The sequence below is a fragment of the Lepidochelys olivacea genome (assembly GCF_965140295.1).
Source record: "Lepidochelys olivacea isolate rLepOli2 genome assembly, chromosome: 6".
NCBI lineage: Eukaryota > Metazoa > Chordata > Testudines > Cheloniidae > Lepidochelys > Lepidochelys olivacea.
This window is the reverse complement of record NC_140416.1, coordinates 115,837,231-115,849,602: the sequence shown is the minus strand read 5'-3', so window position 1 is coordinate 115,849,602 and position 12,372 is coordinate 115,837,231. Positions and strand designations below refer to the sequence as shown.

The 12,372-nt window shown below is 44.4% G+C and overlaps 1 protein-coding gene across 1 annotated transcript in view; it reads left to right on the top strand.

Annotated features, from left to right (window-relative positions):
- Nucleotides 1–12,372, top strand: part of PRKCH (protein kinase C eta) — a 172,321-nt gene that overhangs the window by 79,081 nt on the left and 80,868 nt on the right. The window contains exons 8-9 of the mRNA XM_084632453.1: nt 2,023–2,166; nt 3,252–3,425. Of these exons, the coding sequence (XP_084488579.1) occupies nt 2,023–2,166; nt 3,252–3,425 (318 nt within the window). The remainder of the gene's footprint in view (nt 1–2,022; nt 2,167–3,251; nt 3,426–12,372) is intronic.

Sequence of the window (12,372 nt, the reverse complement as noted above, 5' to 3'; positions counted from 1 at the left end):
TTTTCATTTCCATACTGATTTCACTTTCCGAAGGAGAGCACTCAAACAAGTCAGCCCTGATTTAAAAACTGCCTCTGATTTACCATGAGCCAAAAATGCATATATTGGCCTAAGTGATGCTAACAGTGTGTGATCTTGCAAAGAGCCCAAATTATGATAGCGTCAGAAATGTGTTTGTCAAGAAGAGTAAGAAAGATAAACATGGTGTGACTTGTCTTTTGTGATAATAAATCAGCTTTAAAGTTTTTCAGTAATATTCTACTTAAACTATTTCATTTCCATGGTAAATTTTTTGGAAGGCTGGTAGGGCCTCAGTTTCAGATTTTGTCCCAGACCCCCCAAAACCTCTGTGCAGCCCAGAAAATAAGAGTAGGCCTTGGTAACCTATCCACTTACAATGGTTTGTTCAATTTTATGATGACTAATATTTCTCAAAAAATACATAAAAAGGTAAAATAAATAAAACCTAAAAAGTGACAAAATAAATAATCAGACATGACAAATTTCAACATATAACTAGAGGAAGTTAACACTTGTATATTGGCGTAAGTCATAAAACCATCTTAGTCTTCATGTAGAACCAAGGTAAGAAAGAAATAGAACAGGCAAAAGAAAGAGAACAGGAAGAAGAAAGAGACGTAGAGGAAAAGAAAGACAAATAATATGCTGATTCTCCAGCTACAAAGGGCCTGATCCAAAGCCTGCTGAACTCAGTGGAAAGATTCCCAGGTCAGAGCCTCAGATGATGTAAATCTGCATAGCCTATCAATGGGACAAGTTGAGGTTCTTGCCCCTGTTGACTTCAGTGGGCTTTGGATCAAGCTCATAGCAAAATAGGCCTACAGGGATTTTCAAATCTCTCATCATCATCCGTCTGTCCATAACACAAACTGTAATAGAGTTAATCATTTATTCTCTGATTTACAGAGCTCCCAAAGCACCCATTGATTTCAATGGGGGCAGCCTGTGCTCTGAACAAGCAGACACTGTAGTATGTCCTCCGTATAATCTGCACAACATATAGATACAACGTATCTGTGCCCTGGTACATAGTGGGCTTTCCTAATTGTTTGTGAGGTAAAGGATGTGATTAAGTTATCAGGATGTGTTGGGAGCTTATATTTGTTAGGGATTTGGGGAGCTGTTCCAAATGGTTTTGTTTCATTCTGCACAGCTGAATTTTCAATTACTGTAACATTGGCCTTGTCAAAGGTCTCATTGTGCAGCTGTGAATTTTGCATTACTATGAAACAGTCACAAGGTGGAGCTCAAGAAATCTGTGTGTGACTAAGTTCGGGGGGAAGGGAAAGGAGCAAGAGTCTCCTTTATTTTGTAAGTATTTGGGGCTTGTCTATGCACCCACATCTGTAGAGCCATGAACAGAGAGTACTGGATATTGACTTGATCTAACTACTGCAAAAATAATAGCGGTAGAAAGATATTGATACTGGCAGTACTCTTGAAAATGTAAAGGGAAACCATTAAATTGGATCTGCCCTATAGTTAGGGAGGAGAAAGCTTCAAAGGAATTTGTATTGAAGGAGGAAGCAGTGGTAGGGAGGTAGCTAGTAAGCAGGAAGGGAGGCTGAGAAGGGGAAATGACTAGACACAAATCTTTTGGATTCCAAATGTCACTGATATTATTCATGCTGTGAGGTATTAAGTAGCCATATTTATTCATATCCCAATAATTCAGATGGAAGATTCCCAGGTTTTTTCACTCAGCTCTCCTATTTCCAAAGTAGGGAGGTCAGGCTTGCCTGTTAGGTTTAGCAAAGTGACTTTACAAGGTCAAACACAGAGCAAGAACCAGTTCTTATGTTTCTTTGTGGCCACGGATGATGGTGGGTGGGCTTGTTGCACATGACACCTGGAGTGATGTTATGCCCAATGTATTTCAGCTGCAGTACAGTGCAGCTGAGCACAGCAGACGTACCCAGACAGATACATCATTAGTAAACACTGCAGCATATCATAGTGGAAATACAATTTTTAGACAAACTCGGTTATTTTCCTCCCCAGAAATTAGTTTCAAGATCCACGCTGAGGCGCCAGGGAAAAGAAAGTCCAAACGACGGCAACGGTGTGAGTGGAAGTTCAGCAAGCAGGTTCGGGATCAAAGACTTCACCTTCATCCGAGTGTTGGGAAAGGGCAGTTTTGGGAAGGTGAGTTTTATTCCTGGCTCTTCACGAAATAGTAGTGTCGTTGTTGTTGTTTGTTATTTTAGTGGCTCCCAAGTACATGAGGTGCTTCCCAAACCAGATAAAAGGTAAGATCCCTGTCAGGAGAAACATGACTGGAAATCAGTGGGCGCTGCATGGGAGCTCAGCACGTGTGAATATCAGGGTGATTACACATATATGCAGAAAGTCCCGCTATAGAGGGGAGAGGAGGGGAATATAAAACCAACCACAAACTGAAACACTGACTACAACAAAAGGGGAAAACAGCCACAACCAAAAGAATAATTTCCGCATGCAAGGGAGCATAACAGAAATGTCAAGTATGCTCACTTGTGCAGCACTTCCTTGGGAAGATGAACTTCTCCTTTAAAGGTTTCAGAGTAACAGCCGTGTTAGTCTGTATTCGCAAAAAGAAAAGGAGTACTTGTGGCACTTCATGAAGTGAGCTGTAGCTCACGAAAGCTTATGCTCAAATAAATTGGTTAGTCTCTAAGTTGCCACAAGTATTCCTTTTCTTTCTCCTTTAAAAGATGCAAGGTAATAGTGTCAGAGCTCAATGCAGTTCAGAGCTCACTCTCCATCTACCAGGAAACCATGGGCCTGGTTTTTGCCTCAAAGCCATTGTGCAAATGGTGCAGTCAAAACTGGTGAATGGGCCAAACTCTGATTGTGCAGCAAGGTGGGACAGATGGCATGGCATGGTGTGTGTTATGGTAGAGGATTCCTGTGGGCACTGGGAAGGATGCCACTGACCAGGTCTAGGAGAGATTTGCTGCTCCTTACAGCATTGAGCAACTTGCATGGCCACTTCTGCTGGATAGGGCCTGCTCTCATGGCAGCACACATGCTAGCTAGCTTTGTCACTAGATGGTCACACTGGTGGCCACGCCCACGTCCGCTGACACTGACCTCGCTAGTTGGCTGGACTTCACGACTGTGTGCCGTGAAGATATGCTGTCTTCCATCTCCTGCTAGGTTGTGTGAGAGGCCCCTGTGTCCTCCTGCCATACTTGTGTGGGAGAGAGCAGGATTTAGCCTGTATGGTTCATTCTCTTGCTTTGGTTTAGGTGATGCTTGCCAAAATAAAAGAGACGGACCAGCTGTATGCCGTGAAGGTGCTGAAGAAGGATGTTATTCTCCAGGATGACGATGTGGAATGCACCATGACAGAGAAGCGCATCCTGTCCCTGGCCAGGAGCCACCCATTCCTCACCCAGCTTTTCTACTGTTTTCAGACTCCTGTGAGTATGGCTCAGCTTCCACATTGCTCCCCACGCACTGGGTAGCATGGAGGCTTCCTGAGTATTTTTCCTCACCTCCTATAAGCAGAGCTGAGTGGATAGCAAAGCATTCACGGACAGTTCCCTTGAAACCTGCTGTAGTCGCGGTTTCTGCATGCCACTGATGGGGTTGAGGGCAGGGCAAAGGTTCCAGCAAGTTCTACCTCTAGCATCATCATCTCCGTTTGCCTGGCAAAATCCTGCCTCGTTCCGAGCTGCTTAACAAAGCTGCAATGATGGGGGAGACCTGCTGTGCCGTCCTTCCTGGCAACAGAGCCTGTTTCAGTGCCAACCACCCGACATACTCTGAGCCTCCCTTCTCCACACAATCCTCTGAACTGGTCAGTGGGGGATCTCAGACCTAGAGATCCTGGTTAGAGAATTGAATGAGACTGCGCTGCCCCCACTACAGCACAACTCTGCAACCTCAAAGAATTAGATTTTGGGGAAAAACCTGTTGGCTCTAGTACATCTTACTAGCTAATGCAGAGTCTGATCAAAAACCCACTCAAGTCAATGGAAAGAGTCCCATTGACTTTAGTGAACATTGGGCCAGCCCAATGTAGAATAGCTGTCTCTCAGCATGTGGACGTACATTCGATGAGCTAAACCATCCTTCCCATGGAGATCCAAGTACCTTAGGTACTGAAGCTCTTTCAAACAGCTACAACTCATTTCTAGCTATTACTAGTCTGTCTTCTACTGACGTCTCATAGAGTCTGCCTTTTCCCTCAGAGGGCCATAGAAGAAATTATTCTTTAATCACACATACTTCACTGCTGCTTGGTGAATCCCTAACAGGGAAGGAGTGCGCTCTGGCAGCAACCTGACTGATGGTGTTCGTGTTTCATTTGAGTGGTGCAACAGCCAGCCGGAGAGCTCAAGCACCATGTCAGCTTGGGGTGGAGCCATGGGAAGCTACTCCCACGTAATGGAGGAGGATTTTTGTTAGAGTTTATGTATTTCACAAAGCAACCTATCCTGAACAGAAACAGGGTTTATATATCAGCCCTCTCACAAGTACAGAGGGCCTTAGTTGAATCTCACTTTGGTTTTCATAGCACAAAGGTACAAGGACCCAGGTTAATAACCTCACTAATGGATTGCATAGAAATATGTTTGGAAAGGTCTGGTAATGTTAGATATTACTAGAGCTCAGATCTACTGTGACAGGACTTTCTGCCAGTAACAGCTACCCTACTTTGCTGTGACTTTATTTAATTAAAATGTTTCCTGGGAGAATCCCCCCAGTTGAGAGAGCTTGGTTTGTTATCAGGATTGTCTGAGAGGAGCGGTAAACATCCGTGCGCCTATAATAATAAATTAAAACAAAATAATAGAGACACTAAAAAATAAATAGATTTCAAATTAACATGGTTAATTGTGATTTATAGTGCTTGGGCCAAATTCTGTCCTCAGCCACGCCAGCTGCAACCCACAATAACTGGATTTATGTTAGTTTCTGGGAGCATGATTGGGTCCTTTTGCAGAGAGACATGTATTGACTGGAGGTGAAATTCACTCCTGTGCAGACGACATTTAAGTTATTAAAACAGGGCTTAGTGGGGCTAAAGTGATGTATAGTCTTTATGCTCGCTCTCTGCACAGGGGTGAATTTCCTCCTGTATTCATTTCTGTTCTTTCCATGAAGTTACATTAATAAAGCTTAATTGCTTTGTTTTTAAAATGACATTGTCATTCATTATTTTAGAAAGGAAATGTTTTTACCACTAGGCGGCAGGAGTTACCAGTGTACTTTTAGTCACAATGGGTCACATGTTTTTGAAGTCTAATGAAGACATGTTAACAACACAACAGGCTGGCTGAGGACACCCACCCATGCTGCTCCTTGGTTACCCTGTATCTTGTAACTCCTACTAACTGATGGGGAGGATGAAGGACTTTTTTTTAAAAAAAACTTTAATCCCTGAATTCCTGTCATCCAGGAAAATAAAATGCCATGCTCTTCCTTTCATTGGATGATTTTTAACCGTGTTGAAACTGGGCCTGAGTGGATGGACCTCTGCTCTTTGAAGTCCACCCTTCCAAATGGTATTTTTAATGCTGTTCACGGTTTTTATAATCACACATCTTTACATGAGGGGTGATTTCTGCTTAGCCTAATGCAGTTACCATCTCCTTCTATACAGTTTTGAGCCATCCTATTGGATGGCATACAGGATGATACCCCTGCAATGATATCCTATATAGTATGGTAACTAGTCCTATAGCTGATCTGGGGCTTCTCGTACGGAACCATATGTATTAGTTCCTTAGTGTCCATGATCACTAAAGAATACTCTTATTTCAATGTTTATTTACATGATGTCCACGTCATTAAATACCACGGTGACGAGCGCAGTATAAATACCTTCCTAGCCTGAGTGAGATTATAAGGATTTAGACAGGAATTTAGAACAAGGGGATTTGTTTTTCCTGGAATGTATTAATCACATATATGTTTGTACTATACACAATCTGTTTTCTTGGGGGCTGAGGAACCGTTATTTCTGTGAGAATAGTTGATTTTAAATTCTTTGTCCCAACGTCCGTGAAAGTGACTGGAATGATCGGTTTCCCAGGCAAGTGGTGTCAAATGTCACCCAAGTTAACACCTCTAGGTTTTGCTCCGACTGCCCTCATCCCTTTCTCCTAGTGAGCCCAGGATACTTTCAGAGGACTGTCTGGTCCTGGGATGCAATTTCAGGCACTGTCCTTGTTAGCAGGACTGCAGATCTGGTCATCCTGTGGCTTTATTTTCCATGTCCTTGTGCTCCCAATTGCTGAAGCAAGGAGCCTTGAGTGTGTCATTGAAAAAATAGCGAGACCTGAGTTCTTGGCATTGGGGCATGCTTTTCTGTAATGAACACATTCTCAAATGATAGCCTACAAATCGGGATACTCTTGAAGTCAAGAGATTCCAGGAGAGCGAATCACTGAATAGTACCATTTTGCAAAGCCAGGAGGCTTTGCAGGGCACATACATTTCTGTCCCTCTAAAAGATACTGGCTGATGTCATGCCACTTAAATGACTGAACAGCCTGGGAAAGTTACTCATTTGCCTCTAGTGTCTCCCATGGTATTCAGATTGTTTTGTCTAGAATGAACATGATCATTATGTCACAAATCTTCCACACATTTAACAGATGGGCCTGTCCTCAGTTGCTGTGACTTTTTAAAATTTAATATCGGAAGAGATCGGGCTAAACTTGAGCCTGTGCATATGTTACGTAAGGGATCGAGCTGTGATTACTTTTTAAGGGGACACCTTCGGTTTTGTTTTCTCCAGGATTACATAACATATGGCGTGAACGTTGAAGTTGGCTTTGTAATCTAGCAGCTACCCAGAAATCTGAGGTTGAGCACACTACAGCAGTGACAATCACTGGGGCAGAGCCCTGAGGAGCAGAGATGAGGAACTCCAGAATGCCACAGTTAGCTCTCCCTCAGCCAGAGGAAAAAACATCACGACACAGGTGGTGGAGGGTGCTAATGGGAAAGTAAATCAGAAAGCAGGGGGAAATGTTGGAGGTTCCCCCTGAGAAGGGGTTCGTAGGAGCCCGTTTAGGGTATTCGGGCTAAAGCTACAGCTATAGTGATGATGTTGATCCACTCCCACTGTTGTAAACATCCATCCTTTTCTCTCTAGTGTCTTGAAATAATTGGTAGATTTGAGTAATTTACAGATACCTAAAGTGCAGATGTACTTGTTGGATCCTTACTTCTTGCTGACTGGATCTTTTTTTTTTTTCTCCTCTGTGGCAGCAGCAGGCAATGAGGCAGCTATGTTTGAAGACCGCCAGGTGTGGGTGTTCACTGGGCAGGACAGATGAGGGAAGTGGAAAGGAAAATAGGTAGAAGGGCATTTGCCCTCCGTGGCATGACCCGAAAATGGTCAATGATCAAGGCTTTAGCATGTGACAGAGGCTGATTACCTGGGTGGAGCAGGGTAGTTGGAAATGTATATGGGGGTGGAGGGTGAGCAGACAGCATGGGTGGAGGGAGGGAGGCAGGGGCTGGAGGCTTGGAAAATCTCCTAGCTCACCTCTGCCTAAAATGGCTGGGGCAATGGGGCACCTGAAACAGAAGCTATCATGGCTATCCACAAATAATAATACATTGTAAATATAGATACGTGCTGAAATTCCCTCCAGAGGATCTGCCTCTTGGACCCCAGCCTGGGTTTCTGGCTGGGATTTGGGCTCTGTTGTTGCAGGACAGGAATTGGGTTGGCTTTCTACCTGGCTGGCATCAGAGCCTGGCTCTCAGGGGACAACTCCTCACTGCCCTCTTCATTCTCATCCTCCAGTGAGTGTTGCTGGTTATCCTTGGGAGGGATGGAGAAGTGTGGTCAGAAGGTTCCACAACCTTTCTGGGTTGGGTGGTTATGTATTTATGCAAAATCCTGTCCAGTTCCTCAGAAAATGGGTAGATTACAAGTCCCTTGCCAGATTATTTCCGGTCATCCTGGGTTTTAATATAGGTCCTACTGATCTGCTTGTGCTTTATCTGGCTCTGCTCAACAGCAACATTGCATCTAACTCAATTTGCAACAAATGTAGTCCACTTTGGAAGAGGACTCCAGAGTTTGTGATAAATGCAGAGATTGTGTGCTGTGATGGATTGCATTGTGTGTATGCAAGCATTTTTGAACTGGATTAATTTGACTTAATCTGGTTTAAACCCCTTGTGTAGACATTAAGCCCTCTGCCACGACATTTGGATTTGGCTGAGAGTAATGTTTCTAGCATGGCATGTTCCAAGAGGCTCAGTAATGCTTGGCATTCCTTTGGGTCATAAGTAGAGGCCAGAAAGGGAAGCATCATTAGGGACCTGCTACAAAGCCCTTTTTTGGTCAGACTGTAGCTGAGGTACTCAACTGTAGGATGGGTAGGTTACTGCCTTCCTTTCTGGTGTGGAATAGTATCTTTTGAGGCCATCAAAAAAGAACTAGATACGTTCATGGAGGATAGGTCCATCAATGGCTATTAGCCAGGACAGGCAGGGATGGTGTCCCTAGCCTCGGTTTGCCAGAAGCTGGGAATGGGCTACAGGGGATGGATCACTTGATGATTACCTGTTCTGTTCATTCCCTCTGGGGCACCTGGCTTTGGCCACTGTCGGAAGACAGGATACTGGGCTAGATGGACCTTTGGTCTGACCCAATATGGCAGTTCTTATGTTCATTACCAACTCTAGAGTGTAGATTAGTTTACAGGATACTCCATGAGTGTCGAAAGCAGTGCAGTTCCTATCGGCAGAGTGAATTGCCTCCAATCTATGGACTATTACAGGAAAAATCAATCTGATCCTTCATGTCCTGATTTAAATTGGTGACGTGTAAAATATGACCCTCTCATACAGGAATTAATATGGTGTTAGCTGCATCCATGCTTTAAATACCACTGCTATTAGCTAGGGTGACTTTCCTGACCTGTGTGGACAGGGTATTTTTGATAGGAGAACAATGTGAAAGCCATTATATAGGCCCCTCCATCTACAACGGTTTATTACACGTTTTAGAATTTAGTCAAACACACGCTATTATGTTTCATCCAGGGGTAACTGGATGATACTTTGTCTGTATGACGCAGGAGGTCAGACTAGATCAGGGGTTCTCAAACTTCATTGCACTGCAACCCCCTTTTGACAACAAAAATTACTACACAACCCCAGGAGGGTGGGGTGAAGTTTGAGCCCGCCTGAGCTTCCCCCCCAACCTCCGCTCCAGGTAGGGGGGCAAAAACCAAACCCCAAGCCCCCAGTGCCTCTTGGGGGGGAGACCAAAGCTGAAGTCCTGTCACCTGAGCTCTTGGGCTTCGGCCCTCGGTAGTTAGGCTCGGGCTTTGGCCCCAGGCCCCAACAAGTCTAAACCTGCCCTGGCATCCCCATTAAAACGGGGTCGCGACCCACTTTGGGATCCCAACCCGCAGTTCGAAAACCACTGGACTACATGATCAAATGGTCCCTTCTGGCCTTGAAATCTGTGAATCTGTGGTGTAGAAGGGATTGAAACTGAACCAATTCACGAACAGCCTGTGTGGCTGGGGGCCAACTCAAGGTGAAATTAGTGCTGTCATAACTTGGCTGAGAACCAGCCAGCTGAGACTCAGCCTTGCTGAGGCAGGGGTAATGCTTTTTTGGCTGAGGGAGCAACCTGCTTTGCTGTCTAGATGATGTTTAAGAGGTCGGCACAGGCCAGACAAATCAGGCCCTAAGGCCGTCACTTTCAAAGTGACTGTTGGGTGTCTTAATTTTTGGATCCCCCACTGGAAAGATCTTGAACCTAGTTTCCAGAGGTGCTGAGCACCCACAACTCCATCTGAAGCCAGGGGGAGCTGCAGGCACTCTGCATCTCTGAAAATCGGTCCAGAGTTGTCTCAAGTCACGTGCCCACAAACTGAGGCACCCAAATCCAGTGGCTGCCTTTGAAAACGTGGCTGCAAGCGGTGTGGTCCCGGTTATCCTTGGAGAGCCCTCTCTTCTTGTGCGATCCTATGGCAGCTGCAGTAGCTGAGATGCATACACTCACAGGTCCCTGTCTTGAATGGGAGCAGTTGGTGGCTGGACATAATCAAGTGCCCTTGATTCTTACATTTATTCCCCTTCTAGAGCTAACAAGACCTGACTCTTTGACTTGCCAGACATGCTGCCAGGGCTACATAGCTTCTCACACTCCTCACAAGGGGACAAATGAAGCAGGAGAAGAATATTTTGTTTACAGTGGGTGGAAGTATTTACTTTATGGATAAGGACTCAGAGGGGTTTTTTGGGGGGATGTGCTTTTATTGTTTAACTCCATGTTTAGACCCCTAGATTTGGGGATTCTTTTTTTTAATGAAATAGAAATGAATAATTAAGCAGCAATAAACATCATCCCTTTGTGTGCATTCTGGGTAGAATTTTGTGATCATGTGATGAGTTCACCATGGAACCTTTGTGTCATTTAAGATGTACTTGGACTTAAGGTAGTGGGAGGAGCAACATAGAGTTTGCAGGAGGTATGTGTCACAGGGGGTGGGGAGAGGCAGCCCTTTAAGAGGAGTTGGGGCCCAACATCACCTGTGACGGATCCGCTGCCTCCTAGCTGAGATTGATCAAGTGATTGTAAAAGCCAGCAAGTGGTTCCGATGAAAAGGATTGCTGCAGGAGGGGGGTGGGTCCCTGTTGCTGGCCCCAGGAGCAGGGGTAGGGAGAAGCAGGGGAAAAGGCTTTTCAGCCTGCTTTGGTCAAGAGAATAGCTTTGTTTAACTTTCGTATTGAAGAATAAAACAGTGCCCCAAAGGAAGGGCCTGAGCAGACTTTTGGGCTTGGCATTAGCCCTTCCTGGGCTGGGGCGACCAGCCAGGAGCCTCTGGTACCTCGAAGGGTGCAGTGTTCAAGAGAGATGAATGAGATTGACTTGAAACCTCTTAAAATTGCTGCAGCAGACAAGGTTTCCACTACACGGAAGGGGTAAAGAAAATACACAGACATTGTGATTTAGTTCGTTGCATTCTCATGCACTGACAAAGTGTTAACTGATTCTCAGTGGTGCTGGGCACCCACCGCGCGCGCGCTCTCTCTCTCTCTCACACTCTCTCTCACACGCCTTTACTCAGAGAGAGACTGGAGAAATGTTACAGGAAGCTGGAAAGAACCAGTTTAATTGTCTGTGCCTCCAGGGAGTTTCCTTAAGTAATGTTCAGTTGTTTTAGGAGTGCGGTGAATGGAAGTTTGTCTTGTGCCTGCTATCAGCCCTGTAAAATAACAAAGCACTGTCAAATGATGACTCAGCAGTTCCTGGAGCTGGAACTGTGACGTCAGGAATTCATTGTTGTAAGAGCAGGCCCAGAGCGAGAAACTGATGTGTGTTTCTCAGAAATGTACTCACTAAATATAAGCCAGGCAAAACCCTAGATTAAATTCTTCTAATGACAGGAAGTCCTCTGCCCTCTCAAAGGACAGCCACTATGCATGATTTTGCTTGCTTTGGAGAAATAAATGCAGCATTACTCTGTCATTTCTGAAATGTGTTAGTTTTTCATTATGCCTTCATTAGCTAAATAAAGATAACAAAAACATAAAAAAATAAATAAACCCCAGCAGTTCACAGCCTTTAGGTTTACAGGGCTCATAATACTATTTGTGGCATGCTGCAATTTGATTTCTCCTAGGCATAAATTGTTGCTCATAGCAGCATGAACTTGTGGACTGATTGAAGGCTTCAGCATGCAAATAAAATGTCCAGTGAAATTGCAACAAAATGAGTTTGCAATTAACTGTTAATTGCTGAATTTTTGTAGTCCTTGTCAGAGTCCACAAGATTTCCAAATGGCCAGCTAAACAGTGTGCCACTGGCTATCATCAATTTGACTGTATTTAAGAGCCATAGCTAATGTGTATGAACAATTCCTATGACAAAGTTTGGAGCGGACGTAATGGCTTATCTCCGTTAATTATTCTGACTTGAAAGCAAAGGCCTTGAAGGTCAGTATAATCAGTATAGCTCCATTGCAGACAGCTAGGAATCTGGCTCAAAAATTAAATCTACTTCAGAACACTTTCCAAAGAAAGATTGTATTAGTAACTTCTCTCCATTTCTCTCCTCTGCTGCTGCTGCTTCTAATCCCTTCTTACTCTGGACACTGCTGAGTACTATCCAGTCTATCAGTCTGTCCTCTGTAATTGTGTAAACCTCTTAGTTTAGAATGCCAGAGCTCATTAGGATTCAGGACTGGCTTAGTGGGTGAGAGTTTCAAAGATGATCAGTCATATTATTGACTCATAACTTTTTGGGGGGGAAATTGTGAAATTTGTCAAATAAATCATTTGGCCTGTTCCATGCTCTAGTGCATCTGGACTCCATTGTAGATAGAGCACTGCAATGCTGGTGAAGTGATTTCACCAAGCAATGCTGGTGATTTC